Source organism: Dromaius novaehollandiae, chromosome 24 (assembly GCF_036370855.1).
Source record: "Dromaius novaehollandiae isolate bDroNov1 chromosome 24, bDroNov1.hap1, whole genome shotgun sequence".
NCBI classification, from domain to species: domain Eukaryota; kingdom Metazoa; phylum Chordata; class Aves; order Casuariiformes; family Dromaiidae; genus Dromaius; species Dromaius novaehollandiae.
The window spans coordinates 8,746,529-8,768,902 of NC_088121.1; the positions used below are offsets into that span (position 1 = coordinate 8,746,529).

The window sequence follows — 22,374 nt, forward strand, 5'->3', positions numbered from 1 at the left end:
CTGCCGTCGGGACTCCCAAAGGTCAACCTTTCTAGACAGCTTCCAGTGAGGATTTAACTCCCGATACTCGGTCGAGTGTCATCTTCCACACACGCAGCTCGGAGCCAGCGCTGTGGCTGGCTGCTGCGCGTGGGGACAGTCCCGCACAGCCACCAAGGGGTCTGTGGCCCCATCCCAGCTGTCGGCGCCGGCCGCCGCTCCCAGCTGATTGAAATCCCCGCGCCAGACAAGTGCTTCCCACCTCCTCGTTTGCAAATTTGCCAGCGCCAAAGCGGAGAGCTGCCTCTTTGCAGCGAACCCGCAGAAACCGGCATTTGGGAAATCCCTTCAAACGGCATTGGCGCCGTTTAACGGGGCGCGCGATCCCGGCAAAGTTTAGGCCTCTCCCAGCAACGTCAAAACGCGAAGCCTCGTGCCCTAAGCCGAGTGCTCCGCTTTCCCACGGCGACGCAGAAACTGTCCTAAAAGCTCCGAAGGCGAAGGAAAAACCCTCCTCTTCCAAACTTCTCCCTCTGCCCGGGATGTTCCCCTCTCTCTCCCTTCCCTCCCAGGGAAAAGCGGATCCCTGGTGCCCCAGTCCCTGCGCCCAGCAGGTTATTCGGGGTCTGTCCGCGAACCGAGGCGCAACGAGGCGGCCCGCGGTCTCCCCGCTGCCCCGGCGGGTCCCCGCGAGCCCCGCTCGGCCGGGGAGGAGCCGCTCGGGGGCTGCGGGGGAACCGGGGCCGTTTCGGAGAGGGGGAAGCGCGGCCGGTGCCCGCCGCCGTCCCGCCCCGGGGGTGTCCCCGGCGGCCGGACCCGCCCCGGCGGCGGCGGGCTGGGGCCGCCCCCGGGGCTGCCCCCGCCCCCGGCCCGCCCCCGGCCCGCCGCTCCATCCCGGGATGGGCCGGCCGAGCTGACAGTCGGGCTCGGCGGCCGCCGCGGGCGCATCCACCGGGCAGCGCCCGCCGCCGCCGCCGCCGCCGCCCCTGCCCGGCGCCCACCTGCGGCGGCGGCTGCTGCCGCCCCCGGCGGGGGCCGCGGGGCCGCCGCCGGCTGCGCTGCCTTCCTCCTCCTCCTCCTCCTCGTCCTCCTCCTCCGCCGCCTGCCCTCCAGGATGAGCCCGGAGTATTTCCTGCGCTCCTTGCTGCTCATCATCCTCGCCACCTTCTCGGCCAACGCCAGCAACTGGCTGTGAGTAGCGGCGGGCCGGGGGGCGCCGCTCGCCGCCACTTGTTGCACCGAGCAGGTGCCGCCGCGGCCGGGCGGCATCGCCGGGGCGGCGGGGGGGAAACGCCGCTTCCCCCGGTGGCGGCGGTGCCGGTGCCGGTGCGGGAGGGGAGGCGGCGTCGCCCGGGCAGGTGGGCGGCGAGGGGAGGCCGGTCCTGCCCCGCTGCTGGGGGGCTGCCGGCTACCGAGGCCGGTTACGGGGTAGCCCAAAGCGGGGCCTGGGGCTCGGCGAGGGGCTCGGAGCAGCCCAGCCCCACTCGCCCGCTGCGGGGTTCTGGCTCCGGGGACATCACGGCCCTTGGCCGCCCCGTGTCCCCACGGAGGGACCCGCTCGGCGCGGGCTGGGGGCCGCCGCACGCTGCCGAGGAGCCCGGTGACACGGGGACCCCGCTGAACAAACACCGAAATACCGCGTAGGGTAAACAGGGGCGGAAACGCTTCCAGAAAAATCCCGCGCCGCGCGCCGGGCACGGTCCCCGCAGGCGGTCGCGGCCCCCGGCTCCACGTTCGGCCGCTCTGCCCCTTGCCGGAGGCGGCTTTCGAAGGATGCTCCCTGGGAAAGAGCCGAGTCGGTGCCGTTCTCCGGCTGTCCTGCTGGTGGGAAAAGGTGCTTCCCCTCCAGTAGCCGTCCGGGATGTGCAATTATTTATCCCTCCTTTCCCCCCCACCCTGCTTTTGGCCAGATGGGACGACTTACGCGCCGCGAGGCTCTCGGTGGGTGGATCAGAGCCGCTGTCGAGGTGGTCTTTAAGCTGTCAGGCTGCTGCCGAAGGTACAGCGGGAACCGGGGAGCGCGTTTTCCGCAGGGAGAAAGTCGGAGGGGCGGCGCGCCGCAGGGACCGCGCGCGGCCGGGCGCGAGGGGTGGGAGCGGGGGGCTCGGCTCCGCGGCGGGTTCATTCCTGCCAACAGGGGAGGAAAAGCAGATACGTTTCAGTGCGTTTGAAAGAAAGGCTCGACTTTTCTTCTCTTTTTTTTTTGATGTTACAAATGTATCTTGATAAAAGGATCATCCCCCGCTCAGCGCTTTTTATTCTTTGCCTTCAGGATTAGGACAATTCCCATTGTTTATCTTCTCACATCAGAAACAAAGGCTGCCGGAGGCAATAAACAGAGTTAGAAGGATCCCAGGAGCTATCAGATATTCTAGGAATGAGTATGCCTCGTACGTCTTCGTACTCCGCCACACGCCGCTTTCTCCCGCCAGCCCGCGCGCGGCATCCCGGGGCCAAACGCGGCATCCCGGGGGGGCCCGCGCGTAGGTGTGGGCGCCGGGCGGCAGAGCGCGGCGGAGTTTGCTTTTCCAGAAACCTGCTGGATTAGTGATTAAGCCCGGTGCGCCTTTCACAAGCCGAGGCTTTTTTTTCCCTCTCGACCTGTCCGAACTCGCATTCCCCCAGCGCTCTGGAGAGACGCTGGCTCGCGACGCTCGAGCCGAGCGTTGGCCGCGAAGCCGGCTTTGTGGGGCAGGGCGTCCTCTGAGCCGCCCGATCCTGTATAAAAGGGAAAGGGACGCAGGTATCTCTTGGAGGGATCGCTTTCGATCGGGTTAGGAAGTAAACCTCAGGTGTGTTGTGTCTGGGGAGCTGCTGCTCCGCTTGCTGCCTATCCCGAAAACCTCTGTGCTCCAAACTTGCAGAGATGCTCCATGCTCCTGTCTCATGAAAGCGGTAGATTTGCTTTTCTTCCTGCCTTTTCAGCTCTGAGTTGTGAAGTTGAATAAAGGGCTCGAGCTAATGTGCTTTAGACCCAACCGGCTTTGTGCGTGCGCGCGTTTGGGGAAGGTCCCTCCGGTTTCTGCTCTCTCTGGCGGAGTCCGGGGCTGCGTCACACACAGCAGTAGCTGAGCTGCTGCCAAAGCAACCTGTGTTTCGGACTCGATTCGGCGCTTGGGGCTACACGCTCGGCAATGTGACTGACCTTGCAAGCGGGTCCAAAAGCATCCTGGTGCCTGGGATGTCTCGAAAAGGGTCTGAGCCGAGCGATCGGCGCTGCGCCAGCACCTCTCCGAAGCGGGCGAGGGCGGCAGGACCCTGGTAATGCAAAAAGCGGGGTGTGAGCGTAGGTTTTCCCTGAGCTGCACCGTGATCTGAGGCCGTTTGGATTATTTTAGCAGCCCCGAGACTCGATTCCCATGCCCAGGAATCACGGCAGGGGTCCTTCATGGAGGAAGGGCCCTGGTTATCCACCTCCCTGAGAACCGTTACGGCCTCTCCCCGTTCTCTTGCCGTTAGGCAGCTAAAACTGGCTTTGAGGAGGCTCCGAGCAGTCCGAGAGGCGGCTGTGCCGCTGCAGAGCAGGGTGTGCCACCAGCAGCTCCATCTACCCCCTGTTTACAGGGGTTTAAAACTTCCGTCTGGGCTTGAGACTTGGCTTAAAGGGCCAGGAGCACAGCTGGGTTTTTAACAGCCTTTAAAAAAAAAAAAAAAAAAAAGGCGGATTTGACCGTTCTGGGAATGCTTGAAGACCTTGCAAGTGTCTGAACAAGCCTGGCTGAGCAGCTGCTCTAACAGTACCAGTTCCTAGGGCCGGAGAGGAAAGGAGGAAAGGATTTGGGGTTTCTGCGTCCCCCTTTCATCCGAGCATCGCAGGCGCTTTGCAAACGTGGGGCTCGGCTCCCCGTGCCCATCGCTGCCGGCTTTGCAGAGGGGATTTTGCAAAAGCAGCAGGCTGGCCGGGTATTTTCTGTGTGGGTAACATGTTTTGTGCTGGTTTGGGTCTTCCTGCAACGTAGAGGTTTCAGGAGAAGCAGGCCTAGTCCTTTTCTGCTTGTTTCTCTCTGATATTTGAACAGACTTGACTTTTCTTTTTTTTTTTCCTTAATTTTTTTTTTTAAGGTGAGTCTCCCCAGCTTTCGCCGTAGTAAGAGCTCGAGCTTCGCCTCGAGCCCAGCTCGGTTTCGTTTTGTGCGAGATTCTTTGCATTGTCTTGGTGACCCTCCCATTTCCCACCCGGCGAGGAACCGGTCCAGCCTTTTCCCCGCGGATGCCGTGCACCGATCCGGCAGGTGCAGCTAGCTCCAGGGCAGAGGTGCTCTTGCCAAACCCTGCTCCCCTCCCTGCATGCTTTTTTCGGTATAAGGTACGGCGTCGGGATAGTTTCCCGGTCGTGTTTGCTCCGGCACAGATTGGATTTGGCGGAGAATCGCCTTGGTTTGAGGGCCACCGCCGAGGTTTAAGAGCAGCCGTCTGCTCCCCACAGGCACCCAGAGCTCCCTCGCGCTGCCCCCGGGATCCTGCCGGAGCCGCGAGGGTGTTGCTTATCCCCTCCCTGCCCCGCGCGGTTAATTCGGTCATGGGACGTCGGAGCCCTGCGTGCAACAAGTGACACCCATTCCCGAGAGGGCGCAGGGAGGGAGCGCTAAACCGACAGCTTCCCGCATTGGAAATATTTGTTGATTTAAAAAATAAAAAATAAAAAAATCTTGCTGCTTTCGACAAGCCTGGCTAATTTTAGTTCAGCAGTGAAAACAGACTGCCTGTAAGGGTCTCATCCTGCGGAGGCAAGAAACCTTTGCCAATCTGGATGCTGGCTTCTAACCAGTTTGCCCAGTATCAGAGATCTGGTCCTGAGATCTGGTCCTCTCTGGCAGGAGGACCTCGCGGCCATGTTTGCCACGACGTAGAATGAGCGATGCTGTTCGGCTCCTTGGTGATGGGTATTTTTGGCATTCTCTAAGGAAACCTCACACAAAACTGTACGTTTCATAGCAGACCCTCATTCCGGGGAGGACGGACACACGTGAGAAATGAAACCGCTTTGCACTGCAGGTCGGGCAGGGACAGGATCCGACCAGCTCCAAACGCAAGTGATGGCAAGAAACAACATTTCACTCTTTAGTGCTCTGTGAATGGTTTTCTCTGACTCCACGAGTCAGAACTGGCCTTTCGCACTGCAGTGAAAATGTTTATGTTGCTCTGCTCAGAATTGTTGTCCTCTTGAGTAATTCATCCTTGTGGATGGAGCAGTTTATTTGGGCTTTCTTAAAATGATGAAATTGCTGAGCAATCCTGGAGATTAAGAGTTTCCAGGAGGTTCTTCCGTGTTTCCTTACAAATGCAACACCGCCGGCTTTTACAATGCTTGGTGCTATTTTTTTAATTTTTTTTTAATTTTTTTTCTTTCCTTAAAGCCTTGTGAATCCACAAAAATCTCCATCATCCAAGGCTGCTCAAATGACAGCCTCTGGCCTGGATGCAAAGTGCAGGTAACCTTAATTCGGCTCCGGGCTGAGGTTTCTGCCCCTTTCTGCTGCGGGTGACCCCCGGCTGCGGGAGCGGCGGCCGTGGGCTGCTGTGGTCTGCAGCTGGGAAGGTGGCATGCAGGATCCAGCTGGCTCAGCAGAACGGGAGCCAGCGTTGCGCTTTCACGAAATTACTCGGGGAAAAAATTAATTGAGTATCTTGGCCGGTGGAAACCAGCCTGGGGTCTGCTGGAAGTTGGGCAAGACCAAACTAATCCTGCAAAGGGCTTCTCTCACCACGTATTTGCAAATTCTGATCGAAACGAAAAACTCATCGGAGTTTTTTCCGTCCAGGTCTAGCCCGAAACGCTGCGTAAGGGGAATTCCCGCGGAGTTTAGCCCTGTGGCCTGTGCTTGCCTCCTCCCTGTAAGAACAGGCTTAGGAGGAATCTCATTAGCTGAAAACCAGTCATTGCTGTTGAACTCGAGCCCAGGAGCAGCTTCTGCTGGCTTGTGAAGGAAGATGCAGGAAAGGATGTCTTTCCTACGCGTTCAAAGTAGGTCTCCAAAGTGGATACTGCTCTCGGGGTCTGCTCGACTCGTCTGCTGGTCTTCCCCAGGTAACGTTGTGCACAGCAGTGCCTCCTCCTGAGACACTGATTTGGCAGCTGCTAATTGGCGTCGGGGAATTTGGGTGCAAAAAACACAATTTCAAGCAAGAGGTGAAACGTGCAGTAACTGTCAGAGGAAGGCCAAGCTGCTTCTGCTCCAGGGGAGAAACCAGGCAGGTGCTCAGATGATGACTTCAGAAATCATGGTTTTCACTCACAAGCAGTGAAAGGGAGGAACATCTGATCCCAGGTCTAGCCCTCAACAGGGAGACATCCTGCTGCAGAGCCACCAACCAGATCAGGGCAACCCTGCAGGTACCACATGGTCTCCAGGACATCCCTGGGGCTCCCTACTGGGAATGTGCCTGGGTTGGCAGGCTCGCCAGCCCTGGGACCCCTCCCCGTATCTTCTCTCTGGAGGGGGGAAGCCGTGAGGAAAAGATGATCCCTTTCTCCATAGCTGCAGGATGGCTCTTTGGGGTGCCGAGGCAGGACCTCTCTCTTCTTGAGTGCATCTATCCATGCATTTCCACACACTTCTGCTTTTTCCCCATCCTAAAGGAGTGTTGTCTTCTTCCTCAGAGGAAACCACTATGCATAGGTCATGCATCAATCCACGTTTAACCCAAAGTTATAACCCATATGGCCAGCAATTATAGGTGTCTCTTCCTGCTGCTGTTCTTCCTCAGGGACCGGTCTTCTGCCAGGAGCTCCCCCAGGGCTGGGGAGACAGCAAAGACGCACCGCTGACCCAGGCTGACGTGGTTGCTCCATGAGCAGGGAGGATGCTTGCGGAGGCAGCATGTCGGACAAGAGCAGAGCGAGATCGGGGAGCATAAGCTGAATCACCTTTACAACTTGAAGCCTCTAGGTTGAGACTTTGAGATTGGACATCTCCTCTCTAGAGAGCAGGTTTGCCGCAGTCATTTTTTTGTGGCTGCAACAACCCTTTTGTGGCCTCAGCCAGGCAGCCCTGGGCAGGTTGGGTATTCACTGAACAGCACAAGCTGGGGTTGAACTTCTGAGCTCATCCAGCTTTTTAACATCTGTGATAGGGGATTACAATGATACTACTAGCACAGCTCTAGCTGTTACCCATCTTCAGGAAAATGCTCCCAAAATGAGACAACGTGAGGAGTTCTCATGCTTGAAACTCATTCATTTAGAAAAAGCCAGACATTTCTGCTCACTCCAGGACATCTGCTACAGCTTCCCTGGCCCCCCTCTATTGAGAATTTGTCAATGACTCAAATTTCTGCATTTTCCCATGGTAGGGAATCTCCTCCCCTCTCTTTCTTGCTCCGTCTGCCAACCTCCGTGGTTCTTCTGATGCCTTGTTGTTATTCCATCAAGTATTCTTCCTCCTGAAATTATCATCCTTTTCTTCATTTTTTTAAGCAGTTTTTTTTTTCTTCTTCTTCCTTTTCAAACCTCCCTGGCTTTGAGGTTTCCTTATTTGCCGTCTCTCAGGGAGGATCAACTGTAAATGCCTAAATTATGAGGCTTCAACCTTGATCAATATGCTGTGGGTGGAAAAGAAGGAAGTGCTTTCTGTCAATTTTGTGTTAAATCAGTGACTTTTAATAAAAGGGAGCTTGTTCTGTGAGTGACTTGTCTGCATGTAAAGGCGGGAGAAAAGAAAGATAAATGTGATGATGAAGCAAGAAGGCGAGTCTTGAATGAATGACTTGGGCAGCAGCTCATCCCTTGTAACATTCTTTGCACAATCTTGGAAAGGGAAGAAAATGAGCTATTATTTGGGGGCTGTCAGCAAGCCGGGCAGCTGTGAGCCTCGGGCCCTAGTCTAGAGCTCTGAACAGCTACAGAGAAATCAAGACGTGATGTTGGCAGGATGGAGATCCGACAGGAGACCTTGCAGAGGGCAGGAACGGTTTGGTTTGCTCCTGTTGTGCTGGCCTTGCTGTCCATGTGAGTAGACGGAGAAAGGATTTGCCTCTAGTTTCTACCACCTCGGTCCAGGAAAATGAAGTTTGGATCAATGTCCTTGTTTAGGGTGAGGCGAAGTGCTGGATCTGGGTTGCCATGGTGACTGTGGGATGCTGCAGATGGTTTTGGTGCCTCTCCTGGGCTCCGCAGCTCCAGAAAACCCCATGAGGATGCAGGGTGGGAGCACCTTTGGGTGCTGGTGAGGGAACAGCACGTTTCCCAGCCCTTCTCTCGCCCTCCACCTGCCCCAGCGGGGGAAAAGGAGGTGAGATGTTCCTGCCCTGTGCTGAACGTGGAGTGGAGAGATGCTGCATGAAAGCCTCCGCGACTTGGCAAAGATCCTTCCACCCATCCTTGGCTTGACCTCTGGATCCCTCCCGGACCAGGATGGGAGACCACCGAGAAGCAACACGTTGGGAAAGCAAAGATGATACTCGCGGGATGTAGGAGACCGGTGGTAAGCGGGGACATTAATGGGCCATGGCGTTTTGGGCACGCAGACGTGCGCAGGCTGAGGAGGGATGCTGGCGTACAGAGGACCTGCCATGGGGGAGAGAAGCCAGAGCAGCATTCTGGATAGCTTCACCCTATTTGCTGCCTTGCATAACAAATTACCAGACCCATTCTTGGAGAGCTGTTTCCATCTTTGAAGCATCGTTAGCCTTTGTTTTTTCATCCCGAACAGTATTAAGTGCTTGTTGGGGAGGCGTCTTATCAGGCGCATCTGCTTGGAAAGGCTTGAAAGGCCCTTGTCATGCCTCTCTTCTTGCATGCTTTGAATTTATAGCTCCTCATTGCCTGGAGAATCCCACTGAGCTGAGAAACTTATTAGAAAAGGAGCTGATGCCCCCATCCCAAGCAGAGCTGATGCTAACATGGCCGTTGCACCTGCGGCATGGCTTTCTCCTGCCAGGACGCCCGTGGTCAGACCGTGCACCGACTCATCGGCGTGGCTGGCCGTGCTGCTTTGCAGGAGCCGGCTCCCTGATGTGATAAATGCTGTGTTAGTCGCATGGAGGAAAAGCAGAATCGGTGCAGGGGGTAGCACTGGAGGCAGAGTGTGGTGTTCTGGCTGCAAGGCTCAAAACTGGTTCTCACTCCAGGTTTGCTCAGCCTTGAACATCCTGAAAGCTCCCAGGGATGGTTTGCTGCCTCCTCCTTGGGTGCAATAGCAACCGTCACGCCCCGCGTCCAGCCTTTCACTGCTACCCAAGACCGCAGCACAGGGCTGGGAGCACTCGTCGCGTGGTTGCTGGGTTGCGATTTGGGGCTGGCAGAAAGGTGACAGCCCGCGTTTGGCTTCGGCGGGGTTTCCGAGTCAGCCGGGCGCACCGGGGAGCCGCGCGGCTGCTCCTCCGCAAACCAGCCATGGCCTTAGAGGAGCGGAAAGCCTCGGGCAAAGACGCTTAGCTGGTACAAAGGCTAGGAGAAAGCTTGGCTCCGCAAACACGGCAGCCAGCCACTTCCCGCTGTCCAAGAGGCGTTGCATCAAGTGACCTCCACGCACGAGGAACGCTGAATGCTTTTGACAGCTCGCCATGCAGACTCCCCGCGGACCCTGCAAGCCAAGCCGCCTTTCTCACCGTCTCCCACGGCCCCCAGTTGTAAGCACGAAACCAAGCTGGTGAATAATTCTGCTGATGCGCGGAAGAGAAAATCCTGCTCGCTCCTCCTGGGGCAGACTGGCAGGACTAATGGGAGGAAGAGGCTGTGACAACTGGATTTTGTGGCTGAAGTCAGCAGCTCTGACTCCTGGGACGCATGGGAACAGGCAGCAAGCAGGAGCCACTTTTGCACAGTCACTTCTCGGAGGCGAGCAGCGCTTCAAAGCAAAAATCCTTAGCAGGATGTCGTAACTTGGAGGAGGAGAAAAAAAACAAGCAAACAACAAAAAAAAACAACCCACAAGCTCTGTAAGGCTGGGAAACACAGAGTCAAGGAATGAGGTTCCCAAAGAGCCTTTGCCTGGCACTCGTGTCTCTCCGCGCCGACAAGGGAACAACATGAGCTCAACTATCTGGCGCTGGTGATTCCCGAGGACCTTGAAGCTCGGCGTGGTCGGCAGGTGCAAGCGTGAGTTTTAGCTACGCGAGGCAGGGGATCTCCGTGCTCAAAGGCAGGACAGGGCTGTGCCGACGGCAGCGTCACTTGAAGCGGGTGCCGGTGGCCGCAGGAAGGAGGGAGGCTCAGCTGGGCGCGTGCCGGTGCAGGCGCTGGTGCAAGTAAATGTAGAGTCTGTGGGCTTATCTGCTGGCCTGAACAAATTGTGTGGGTCTGTCTTAAAATCTCTCTGGTTTTAAGAGGCTGGGGCGGGAGGCTCGGCCTGGGAAAAGGGGTGAGCGCACTTCCACGGAGCATTGGGTCGGGCTACTGGGACAGGCGGGCTTGGCCCAGCCGGGACTGGGAACGGGCTCTGCTCGGGGTGCACCGGGGAAGCCGTGGCACGACCCCCCGGGTGCTCGGGCCGAGACCCCAGGGTCAACAACCATGTCCGCGTGCTCGGAGGGGGACTGGGAGATGCCCGAGAGCTCGCGGGGTGCTGGCCCCAAAAGGGACCTCTCCCCCATCCCCGTAACGCCGGCACTCAAGAGCACATCCTTCCCTCAAGGACGGGGCCACCTCCGCTCAGGAAGAGCGTTTTCCAGTTCGGCAAATACCTGGCGGCTGCGATTGCAAAGGGGGCCGGCCGAGGAGGTGCCCGGCGCAGGCGGTTTTGCCCACGGCAGGCTCCTGACTCCGTCCTCCCCACTTCAAGCCCTGCTCAAATCCCAAATGACGGGAAACCTGGCAGCTCCCGGAGGCCATCCGCGCGCGATGGGGGCCAGGGGAGCTAAAAGCAGGCTCCGGGAGGGAAGTGGTTTTGAGGGAGATGTTTGTCGGTGATGAGCACACAGCCGCGCTGCGGGAGCAGTGTGGCAGCTGGAGCTGGCAGCCGAGCGCTCGTCCTGCTTGTTTTGGCTGACTTTGGAGACCTCTGGCTTTTCCTAGTAGCACTTGGATGTGCCGGTACTCAGGAGACCTGACCGGGCACATTCAGACACCGCCGAAAATATCCCCCTTGCAGGCAACAGAGGCAAAGGGGAGCCGGCAGCTGGGCTCCCTGAGAGACGGGGCTCCAGGCTGCAGAGGGACGGTTGTCTGGCTCAGGCTCACCCTCTGCCAGCCAAAAACACACCCCACGGAGCCGCTGCAGCGGCACGTTCAAGGTGGCCTGGGTGGGGAGGAGAGGTTGGGTCTCCTCGGTTTGCGCCGCACAGGGCGTCCAGCCAAACCTAGCTTTGTGCTCCCCAAACCCGTTACCTTCTAACCAGTCGCGCTGCTGTCGCGGCAGGTACCTGGCCAAGCTGTCGTCGGTGGGGAGCATCTCCGAGGAGGAGACCTGCGAGAAGCTGAAGGGCTTGATCCAGCGCCAGGTGCAGATGTGCAAGAGAAACCTGGAGGTGATGGACTCGGTGCGGCGTGGCGCCCAGCTGGCCATCGAGGAGTGCCAGTACCAATTCCGCAACCGCCGCTGGAACTGCTCCACGCTGGACACACTGCCCGTTTTCGGGAAGGTCGTGACGCAAGGTGAGCCGGCCGGCCGCGTGTCGGAGAGGTATTGGGCGGTGGGGAGCAACAACGGCAGGTTTTATCTGACTGCACCCAACGTTGGCTCCCAGCGGGGCCGGTGGTGAACGGTTGGGATGAGAGGTCTTTGCTCAGCGCTTGAGTGGGGCATATGCAGGCTCTCGCCATTTCTCAGCCACCGGGTGCTTCCTCTCCTGAGCCTCTTTCGTGCCCCATGGGTGCCCATCGCGTGCGGGCACCGAGGAGGGACCAGCACGAGGTGCCCAGCCTGGGCTTTTTACAAGGACATGCTGAGTTCAAGCAGGACCCTAAAGACACAAGTCTCTCCATGGCCTGATCTCCATCCCGAGGAGCTTCCCCTCGTGAAGCTGTGGCTGCAGCGAGACACGGGATTTATTCAGTCTCTTCTCTGGGAGCTATCGGACCACGGACGCTGCAGCAAACAGAGCGGCTGCAGGCGAGACCTTGGGAGGACAGCCCTCTGCCGCCCGCTCCGAGTAAAAACACACCGGCCCTCCGAGGACAGCATCTCCTGCCGCCAAGCCCTCGGGAAGGATTACAGCCAGGACAGCCCCCGGCCCCTTCGATCCCGGCCACGCGCGGGCCTCTGGCGTGCCGGAGATGCGGAGCCGTGACCGAACGGAGCAAGCAGGGCGGCAAAGCGGAGCGAGGAGCTGGGGACACCCTGGGGCAGTGGGAGACACCTACTAAGCCTTGGGGTGAGGACCTGGAGGGGAAAACTGCTCTCCTCAACCTCTGGAGACCCAAAACATCCCTTGCCTCCCCTCAGGTGCTGTTTCAAGTTCTGGTGGGCTCTATCCCTTCCCATCCCAGGACCCATAGGTCCAAACTGTCCCCGGCTCCTTATTTGACTTTCCTCCCCTCGATGCAGGGGTGAAGATCTCTTCTTGCGAAGGTTCAGGACTGGAAATACCAGAAATACCAGAAACTAAAAGTCGTCTCTTTTTAGGCAGCCACAGCACAAACCGACCAACACGATCCTACTATTAACCTCGATTAACTTGGAGGCGGTTCAGTCCCCATGCTGGCTGGGTCCTCCCCAGCCGCTGCCGCCCGGGCCAGATTACAGCTTGGCCACCAAAGTCTGCGCTGCGACCACCAAAGTAGCTGCCCTCCGTCCGACCGGCACGCGAGGGGCAACGTCTGCTCGCTCGCTATCCCTCACCCCAAACGCAGAACGGCCCTCGCGTGGGACGACCCCAAACGCTGACCCTCCTCGCTTGGGGACAGAGGCGCCGTGTCCTCAGCCACCCTTGGCGGCCAGCGGGGATTTGGGCAGTGCAAGAGCTGACGACCGCGATCCCCGGCCGTGCCGCCCTGCAGGCTTCTACGTGGAGGTCTCCCCCGGCGGCCTTCACCTCTCAAATGAGCTTGTTTTAACCGTGCCGTTGGGGAGAAGGGAGTGTTGCAAGCCAGTTTTGGAGGTGCCAGGAGCTATGGGACCCTGCACGAGAGGATGACAAGTATCCGCAGCTGCTGGGGATGTTCCTCGATATGGAAAGCAGCCAAGGAAGCAGGACTGTTTTGGCTGGATGGGGGATTTCGTGGACAACTCAGAGGTGCCCTGCAAGCACCAAGCAAGGCAGTCTCTCCTTAAAAGTTCGGGAGAGCTCTCCCTGTATAGCAATGCATAATTTGCATCTCTCATTGCCAGGTTATGCCCATCGCATTCACATTTTAACCCTGCAGGGCAGTTCCCAGCTCCTTCCCAGCTCTCACTGCTGCAGGGCGATCTTCCAGCATCTCTGCTGAGCCTGGTCCAGGCTTGGCACTGAGCGAACGGAGCATGCCTGGGAGCAGGGAGGAAGGGTCTCCTGCATGGGTTTTGGGCAGAAAAGGCTCTCAGCCCCATGTCTTGAGTGAGAGAAAGAACAGCTTGACTTACCAGTTCTGTGTTGCTTGTTTTGCTGCAAACTGTTTTTTGTGCCAGCTTCTCAAGAGGGTTTATGTGCAACACCGATGTTGGGACAGAAGGGGAGCAAAGGCATGGCACGTGCAGGGTATCAGCAAGGGCCTTCATCCCCCAGGGCGCACATCCTCCAGAAAGCCCTCTCCTGTGCCTCACACCTCCAGCGGGGCTTCCCACCACCGTTTGTGTCGTTGCAGGGACGCGGGAGGCAGCATTCGTCTATGCCATCTCTTCAGCGGGGGTGGCCTTCGCGGTGACCCGAGCCTGCAGCAGCGGCGAGCTGGACAAGTGCGGATGCGACCGCACGGTGCAAGGGGGCAGCCCGCAGGGTGAGCGTGCCAGCGCGGGGATGCCGAGGGGCCGTGCACAGAAATGCTCTTGCCACCTGCTAGAGCAAGGAGAAAAGAGTAAAAAAAGCCTCCTGTTCGTCCAGAGGTCCCTTCAAAGGGCGCGCAGGAGCTTTGCCTACGTGGCGGAGAAAACGCGTTGCCCCACGTTGCCTCTGGTTGCCACCCCAGGGACACTTGCATGCCACTTCTAGAGGCTCTAGTGTCTCTTTTCTTTTCCCTAAGCCCTTCCCCGGCAGCTCAGTGCACACGCTGCTCCCCTGGCCAGGGACGCGCTCCCCAATAATCTCCAATTTTGGGGCTAGTGTGGGCAGCTGGGTAGCAAGAAAGACGGAAGCAGAGGCAGGTCAGCTCTGCTCTAGCAAGAGCAGGGCTGGAGAGGAAGAGGAAAGCAGGCTGGTTTCGTGTGCCTCATCCATGCCCTCTGCCTTAGGCTTCCAGTGGTCAGGCTGCTCCGATAACATCGCCTACGGCGTGGCCTTCTCGCAGTCCTTCGTCGACGTCCGGGAGAGGAGCAAAGGGGCCTCTTCCAACAGAGCGTTAATGAACCTCCACAACAACGAGGCGGGGAGGAAGGTAAGAGTGGTGGGACCTGCCTGGGGTCTGCAGCCACTAGTGAAGTCCTTTGGTGGTCCCTTACTGCCACCAGCTCCCACGCATCGGCATCGGTTGCTGCATGCCTACTCCAGATCTCTTATGTCCTTTCCACTGTCCAGCCTCGCTGGAGGGCTGCGTCTGTCCCGAGCTGACCATCCTGTCTCGTTTCTCGTGTGTTCTCCTCCAGGCGATCCTGAACAACATGCGGGTGGAGTGCAAGTGTCACGGCGTGTCGGGCTCGTGCGAGTTCAAGACATGCTGGAAGGCCATGCCCCCCTTCCGCAAAGTGGGCAACGTGCTGAAGGAGAAATTCGACGGCGCCACGGAGGTCGAGCAGAGCGAGATCGGCTCCACCAAGGTGCTGGTGCCGAAAAACTCCCAGTTCAAACCACACACAGACGAGGACCTTGTCTACCTGGACTCCAGTCCTGACTTCTGCGACCACGACCTCAAGAACGGGGTGCTGGGCACCAGCGGCCGGCAGTGCAACAAGACCTCCAAGGCCATCGACGGCTGCGAGCTCATGTGCTGCGGCAGGGGCTTTCACACGGACGAGGTGGAGGTGGTGGAAAGGTGCAGCTGCAAGTTTCACTGGTGCTGCTCCGTCAAGTGCAAACCCTGCCATCGGGTGGTGGAAATCCACACGTGCCGGTGATGCACGGGGGGGAGCACCCGTCCGTCCCTCCTCTCTGACTGACCCTGCTTCTCCCTCTCCCTGTGGCCAGGACTGGAGGAAGTGACCCAGATGCTGCAGGGAGAGGGCAGCTCTTTCCAGAGACAGAGCCCCAGAGGAAAACAGATTTTAAAGAAAAAAATATTTAAAGTTTCAAAAAAGCGATCATTGTATTTTTTTTTTCCTGTTTGCTTGCTTTATTTATTGCTGAAGCCGGAGCCCCGCGGTGTCCTCCAGTGTCTGCTCTCGCTGGCTGGCCGGGGACCTGCGTGATGCTCTCCTTGGACGAGCTCCCGCCGACTCCGGAGCATTGCGAACAGCAGTTGTTTAAACTGAACCTAGCGTTAGGTATTTTCTGTCGCCGTTACTTCCATTTGTTTGAGGCCGGCGCTGAGCATCCCGGAGCGCTGCTTGACTCGGCTAAGCCATGAGAGGTGATGGGGTAGAGCTGCTGCACGCAGCTGGGGGTGTTGCAGAAGACGGAGGGTGGTGGCAGTGGGGTGGCACTGTCCCCTAGGCATTAAGCTCAGTGTGGGGACAACCTGCTGGCCTCAGGGAGGTGAGTCACCTGCCTCGACGCGTGGGCTCTCCCCACTGCCAGAGCCAGCAGCGTAGGAAGGGGACATGGGACACGCTTGCATCTCCTTGGCGTGGGATGCTCAAAGGCCTCCTGGGCCTTGGCCAAATTTTGGAGCCAATCCAGCAGCCGCTGTGATTTACAGGAGTTTCTCAGCGGCCGCCGGGGGCTGTCCTGCAGCCCAGAATAGCCGGAGGACGCAATGTTCCGGCCGTGCCCCCGTTCCCCTCGCAAACCTTGCAGTTTCTCCGGCGTCCGGCTGAGCTGGGGACTGCGAAGATAGGCCAGGGAGGCCGTGGTACCGGTGCCCCAATGGATCTTAATGAAGCGGAGACTTGGGCTGTGGGCTGAAATCCCTGGGGATTTCTTTTTCCTCCTCCCCATAGTTGCTCCCACCTTGTTCTCCAGCATCCCATGAGCTGATCTCCTCCTCCATGGGCTTGTTTTCTGTGTCTGGCAAAGGGTCCAGGGACAGGGTGGTCTCAACTCCCTTGAGCTGCTGAGAAAAGCAAAAATATGAAGTGGAGCAATCGCCGTGGAGGAGGAAAGATGCTGCCAGGGGTGTGGGACGGGCGATGCTCGTGCTCGCAGTCTCTGCTGCCGTCCCTCGAGAGGAGGCTGAGCCCGAGGGGACGCGGCTGGAAGTGCCCCGAGCGCTCAGCTGCAGCACAGCAGGGCCCCAGCTGCCCTGGCTTTCGCGCTGCAGGCTCGCCTGGACCGCTGCCGCGAGGATAACGCGCTGTCCTACCCGCTCCGACTTCCCCTCCGCCTGGGGTTGGGTTAGCGCAGAGTCCTCGCTGCCGGGCTGCGGGACGAAATATTTGGAGAACTAATAAGCGGTGGGGCACTGCGAGGGGAGGTGGGCCGGGAACCAATTTCTCTCTCCCTCACCCACTTGGCCGCACGTGGGGAGGCGGAAGGGAGCAGATAACCTCAAAATGGCACCGCGAGCCAAGAGGAACGTCTGCCCACGGCCTTGGGGACAGGCGTACGGCAGCGTCGCTCTCACCAAGTCTTCCTGGGCAAACTGGGAGCTGCTGGCACGGAGCTGGCCCATCTCCATCATGCCCATCTCGGTCCAGAAAAGCCTGGAGCCATAACCACCACCCTTGCAGTTGGGGGTCCTTGCAAACCTGCGAGCTTATTTTAATTCCCTTCTTCCTCTTGCAAGGGGAAAGGTTAGGGGAAAATGCAGACATGCCTTAAATCCCATCTGCGCTGTGGCAGTGATGGGCCGGGGGAGCGGCTGTGGTCGCTGGAAGGTCTCCAGACACCGTCCGGCTGGAAGGCTGCTGACGACTGACTCGACGCAGCAGTGACCGCGGCGCCCAGGGCCGAGCTGTGTGCCCGGACCAGGAGCCCCCCGCTCGCTGCACTCCTGCTTCCTCGCAAAGGTGGGCGGCAGAGGGGGACCTCGGCGTGGGGGGACCCCGGCGTGGGTCGAGCCACCCTTGTGCAAACAGGAGCTGGGCGCAGAGGGGAAATTTCCCACCTCACCGGCTCCGTTCGCCGACAGTGCGCCGTGAAATCCCACCGTGGGTTTCACTCCCTGCTGCTCCGGCTCTCTAGCTCCCAACGCGTTAAGGCTGCAAGTCCTCAAGTACCTCGGAGCTTGTTTCTCCTATTCCCAGCTAATGCAGGGGAGGCCACAGACCTCAGGCCAGTGGCCAAGTTTTCTGCTCGTTGTCCATCTAGGACGAGGGCCAAAGCCGAACAAGACAATCCAGATCAGTGTGTAGATAATCTCCGTGCACGGGATTTTTTCAAGCTGTGATGAAAGCTGATCCCTGTAAATGTCACCCGGCGATACCCCGGCTCCGCAGTTCTCCAGCTCTTCTCACAACTGTAAATTTCAGCACCGGGGTGGTGGGGGGGGTGGGGGGGGGAATGCCTTTTTCGTATTTACTTTGTCTATTAAATAATGAGTTTGTGCTGAATTAGCCCTGGGGGTTTTCTTTTCCCAGCAACCAGGCTCCGCCGTTCTGCACAAAACCAGCACGTGGTGCAAACACCTGACGGTTGCTGGTCTCGTCCCGAGAGTCCTCAGCTGGGAGGAGAAGTGCCCGCGTGGTGTCTCTCGACAGCATCCAGTCTGGGCCATCCTGGTCCCTCCTCCTGAATCTCCCTGGAAGATGCTGGTTTGTGGACCAGTGTTTTCCGAGCCCTATTTCCCGGCGTTGGGCTCCCCGTGAGCGTGCGGCCATCAGCTGCGTGGGCACGGCGGCTCCCACCTGAGTCTCTGCAGCCCCACGCAGCGGGGACGGGGGAGTCGAAGGCAGTGATTTGCCCCAACGTGCGCAGCCTCTCCTCGCGCTCGCTCACTAATCTTCTGCTTTAACCACTTGACACCCTGCTGCCTTAAGAGGCCTCTTAGCTTAGTTTTCACTAAGTTTTTTCACTTAGCTGAGTTTTCAGTACGGCTGCAGCTTGCTCCTGTCGAGAGATTGCTGATATTTATCTGTCCAAAGCAGCGCTCTCCTCTCCTGCCTGCAGCCGAGGGGCTGCAGCTGCTCAGCGAAGCCGTCCACGCTGCAGGGAGGGAAAAACAGCCTGGAAACACCCTGCCGGGGGTCTCCAGGTGCGTTTGGGCTGGCAGGGGGGTGAGAATTGCCCGTGGATGTAGAGCTGGATACCTGTCACCGTCTCGCCTCCAGCCCTGGGCTGTTGGGGGTGGGTTTGGAGGGACCCTCGGGCGCTGCTTGTGCAGTCATAGCATCGCTGCGGCTGTGCTGGGCCACGGCTGTGTCCCCCTGGGGATGCCCCAAACAGGCAAGGGGTGACACCAAAGGGACCCCTGTGCCCCCCTGGCAGAGCAGGGAAGGTGTCTCAGAGCACAGGGGAGGGCAAACGCCCAGCCCGCTCCCAGCTGCCCCCAATCAGCATTTCACTAATCCCCTCTCCTCCTTCCACAAGCCCCTGGGCACTCAATCCTTAGGCTCGAGCCAAGCACCAGGGCTGAAGACAGTCCAACACATCGTACCCAGGTCACCCCAAAGGGGTGGCTCCATCCTTAAGTGTCCCGGACACAGCACAGACACAGGCCCTGTGACCCCGCCGGGGGGGAACCAGGCACGTCCGCTCCCCAGGAACAGCATCACCCCCCCAGACCCACTGTGGCTCCCAGGCATCCCTGGGAGCACCCAGAAAGACGTCAGCCCTAAGGCACCTCGGCGCGTCACCCAAACGCCCTAGACCCCACGTCCACGGGTGGTCCCAGGGCTGCCACGCGCCAGCACAGGTTGCTGCTGGGCCTGGCTGCGTTAACACTCCGGCTTATCTTTTTTCTTTAATTATAGCTGCCTGCTTTGGTGCTCTCCAAGTGCATTAATATTTCCACGGCAGCTTGGTTCACCTTTCAGTGGGATTCATTATAAAACTGATGGCTTCTTTCACTTTGCTGTCTATGCTTGGGCATGGGGGGGAATGCTATTTTTTTAAGCTTAACTATTGTCACAGGACTGGATAAATCAGTGTCCGGCATCCCAGGAGCCCTTCCTTTCTGCCACTTTCAAAGGGCTCTTTTTCCCCTGATAGGTCCCATCCCACGACCTCCCAGCTCCAACCCTTCCTCTCCACACTCCGGCATCAGTCCCAGCTGAGGGACCGTCCCTGTTTCCACACAGCATCTCCGAGCGTAGCAGCGAAGGGGAGATGCTCATCTCCCACGATGAACCAAGGCACATGGAGACACTGGTCTCTCCGCGATCGCCGGGATGGAGCAGGACACTCACATCCTCCTTCTCCTGGGCTCGTTCCCACTCAGCCGGGTACCTACATCCCTCATGCATCCGAGGACGTTCCCTCAAAGCCTCCCCTTGCTGGTGGTGCCAATCTCGTGCTGCCCACGGTCAGGCTCCCCACTGCGCTTGGGCTGACGGCCTACTCCCTCCACGTCCTTCTCCCTGCCCCAGCCCTGCTGCCGCGGCTCTCCGACCTCCTCCTCGCCTCCCTCGACACCCTCTCCCCGGTGAGCTCATCTCTCCCCCGAGGCCTCCCAGGCCAATGTCTCCACCCAGCCTCTCCCGCTCATAAACCTTCCTGGATGTCCCAGTGCCAACTCGAAATCATCAGGGCAGAAACAGGACGTCCCCTCCAAGCCTCCCCACCCTGCTCCAGCGGCTGGATAAATCTGTGATTTTCTTCCCATTCCCCAAACTCCCAACTTCACTACCGTCTTCTGCTCCTTCCTTTTCCTACCCTTCATAGGGCCTTACACTCTGCTCCCTCTTCACCCGGAGAGCCTGCCCCGCATGTCACGTGTGTCCATCCTTGGCTGCTCCATGCTCTTCTCTGGGCTTCACATCTGTCACCTCTGTCCCCTCTGCCAAGCTCATGAGCAGAGCTCTTACTTCGCTCCAGCTGTTTTGGCCACCTCGCCCTTGTGCCCTTCACTGGTCACGAACCCGTTCATCACTCCCAACTATCTCATCCAGACACGTCCACAGCCCACCCGCTGCGGCATGGGCCTCACTCGCCACTCTCCTTGCAGAGCAATGAAATCACTGTGGATAACGCTAATATTGTTCAAGCAGAGCGTTAATTAGCATTCACATCCTCTCTCTCCCTTAAATCCTCAGAAAACATAACAGCCAATCCCAAGCAAATATCCTTCTGCATATTCCTACACCTCCACGGGATCTGGGCTTTCTCCTAGCAATGACAGATCTGCACATCCCAACGGTGGCGAGCAAAATTATTTCCCTGAATTTCCTGCTCCCCATTTATCCACGTGAATTTACTTAAATCCGTCGGCCGTAGGGAAGCCAGGAGATAGAAACAGCAGAACATGAGAGTCTGGGACCACAGAGAAAAGATATTTTAAGGACAGGACATGCACTGGTGTGTCCCTGCATGGCCACACAGCAGAAGACAACATCCCGCAGTAAGACCTTCTTACAGCTGCCACATCACCGGTTTCAGAAACGACGGGTCTCACCTTAGTCTGATGCAACAGCATCCGTGCCGGGTTCGGCCACTGCTCTTATTTAGGGTTGCTGAAGATGTCAGCGGCGTGTTTGTCACCCGGGCACGGTTCCTTCAGCAGCCCTGGCAGCGCGGCAGGAGAACACGTGAGGCAATGCCACGCTGAAGGACACGCGGCGTAGCAGAGCCTTCGACAGCAGCGTTATCCCGGGACAGCGGGAGGGCGCCCAGCCAGCGCTCCTCAGAGAGGCCTCCCGACCCTGACTGCCAAAATCCTGGTTTAAGTATAGGAAAATAAATTGTGCAACCTGCCTTAGACTGGATGGTAACACCCCGTGCAGATGGAGGGGGAGGAAGGGACAGGAGCCAGGCCGAGGATCAGGCCCCTCGGTGCAGCCTTTAGGCTGGACTCTCTGCTTATATTTGGAAGGAGCCACCGGTGACCTGCACCAAGCCCTCCCCTCACCTCTTGAAGGTGCTCCCCGAGATGTCTGCGCGGCGCAGAGTCCCTCTTGAGCTGCATCCCACCCACGAGCTCACCTAGCCTGGCCTCCACCACGTCGAAAGGCCAACATCCCGCAGCCAGCTCAAAACGGGCTGAACGGAGCCAAACACCTCATTCCTCACACAGCTGAGCCGCTAGCCAAAATCAGCAGAGCCCAGGATCCCCATGGCACTGAGCTGGTCCTGCTCAGCCGTCTCCGGGTGATCACACCCCGAATGCCACAAGAAGGGAGCCCTCCAACCTGGCGAGAAATTCCTGCCTCATTGCAAATCTGACCATTAATATTTTCTCAAGCATATGAGCAAGGAGCGTTGGCCAGGTGCGCGCAGAGAGTCTCCATACCAGGGCAGATGACCACCCCGTCCCAGCCTGCTGCTGGCAAGGAGTTGGCAGTGTTATCGCAAGAGAGCTGCGTGCCTGCCGTCTGAGCCGTCACTGCTAACGCTGCCGCGTCTCCTCGTTGCTCCTGCTCCTCCGAGCTAGAAAACTCTTCCGCCGCCGGCCCTCACAGGCAGAAAGGGGAATACCTCCAAAGCAGAAAGTGTCCCACATCTTTCCATCATCCGCAGCATCTTGTCCGTGAGCCCACTGTCCTTTTCACTCTCCTGCCTTCTCTCTGGTGTGCACCTGAGTTCTCCAAGCCTTCCAGGCAGGCTCCACAACCCTGAGCTGCTCCAGTCCCCATTCTCTGGCCTGCAAGATTCTCTGGCTTCAACTACAAGTATGTACAATTAACCCACTGCCTCGCTGGTCCAGAAACAAGAGATGTGCAATCTGCTCCCACCACACCTTGAGGGACTGTCAGAGCGATTGCAGCGGCCAGGAAGGGATGCAGCACACTGGAAGTGCTACTGCATCTTTCCCCTCATCTATGGTTTCCACCAAAGAAACTCAAGAGAATCAGCATCTGACAACAGATGCCATTTACAGACTCAAAGCATCGACTTTTCTGAAGGAGAGAAACTTGGTACATGAAAGTTTATCAGCTAACAACTCCTGAACCTAAGAACTAGAAATTTAAAAGGGAATTTTCAGGCTGCTTCTGAAAAAGACAGTTCAGGCACCTCGTTGTGCTGCAAAAAGTTGCTTGCTGAGCTACTGTCCAGGAAGGAAGTTGTGCAGAAAATTAAATGTGGCAGGATTATAGATGCCTTCAAACTTGAAACTTGGCTATAAAACAAGATGTCCAAGAGAGACCACAGAAATATAAAACATGTTCAGAGCAGTGCCGAGGGTCAAGGCACTGTGGTTTGTACGTAGCTCAGTTGGAAAAGTGAAAAATCTGGAGTGCTGAAGAAAGAAAAAAAAGG

At 58.1% G+C, this 22,374-nt stretch overlaps 1 protein-coding gene and 2 long non-coding RNA genes across 3 annotated transcripts in view; 2 read left to right on the top strand and 1 right to left on the bottom strand.

Moving 5' to 3' along the window:
• Window positions 1-3,195, bottom strand: part of LOC112988483 (uncharacterized) — a 45,748-nt gene extending 42,553 nt beyond the window's left edge. Inside the window, exons 1-2 of the long non-coding RNA XR_003260547.2 lie at window positions 3,125-3,195; window positions 1,904-2,106 (exon numbers count right to left, since the gene is read on the bottom strand). This is a non-coding gene — a long non-coding RNA (uncharacterized LOC112988483). The remainder of the gene's footprint in view (window positions 1-1,903; window positions 2,107-3,124) is intronic.
• On the top strand, window positions 946-15,237 carry WNT4 (Wnt family member 4). The gene is made up of 5 exons (XM_026109042.2): window positions 946-1,170; window positions 11,277-11,512; window positions 13,640-13,771; window positions 14,223-14,365; window positions 14,574-15,237. The coding sequence occupies exons 1-5, from the start codon at window positions 1,094-1,096 to the stop codon at window positions 15,039-15,041; spliced, it is 1,056 nt and encodes a 351-aa protein (XP_025964827.1). The 5' UTR covers window positions 946-1,093; the 3' UTR covers window positions 15,042-15,237.
• On the top strand, window positions 5,946-7,604 carry LOC135323567 (uncharacterized). Its single transcript, XR_010385038.1, has 2 exons — window positions 5,946-6,007; window positions 6,688-7,604. It is a non-coding gene; the product is annotated as an uncharacterized LOC135323567 (long non-coding RNA).
• Window positions 15,238-22,374: the final 7,137 nt, after the last annotated feature.

Excerpts from the sequence above, each read along its gene's own strand:
- WNT4 (XM_026109042.2), top strand. The coding sequence starts at position 1,094 with ATGAGCCCGGAGTATTTCCTGCGCTCCTTGCTGCTCATCATCCTCGCC. Across the intron at positions 13,772-14,222 it reads GCAAGGGGGCAGCCCGCAGG|GCTTCCAGTGGTCAGGCTGC; the intron begins GTGAGCGTGCCA and ends CCTCTGCCTTAG. Across the intron at positions 14,366-14,573 it reads ACAACGAGGCGGGGAGGAAG|GCGATCCTGAACAACATGCG; the intron begins GTAAGAGTGGTG and ends GTTCTCCTCCAG.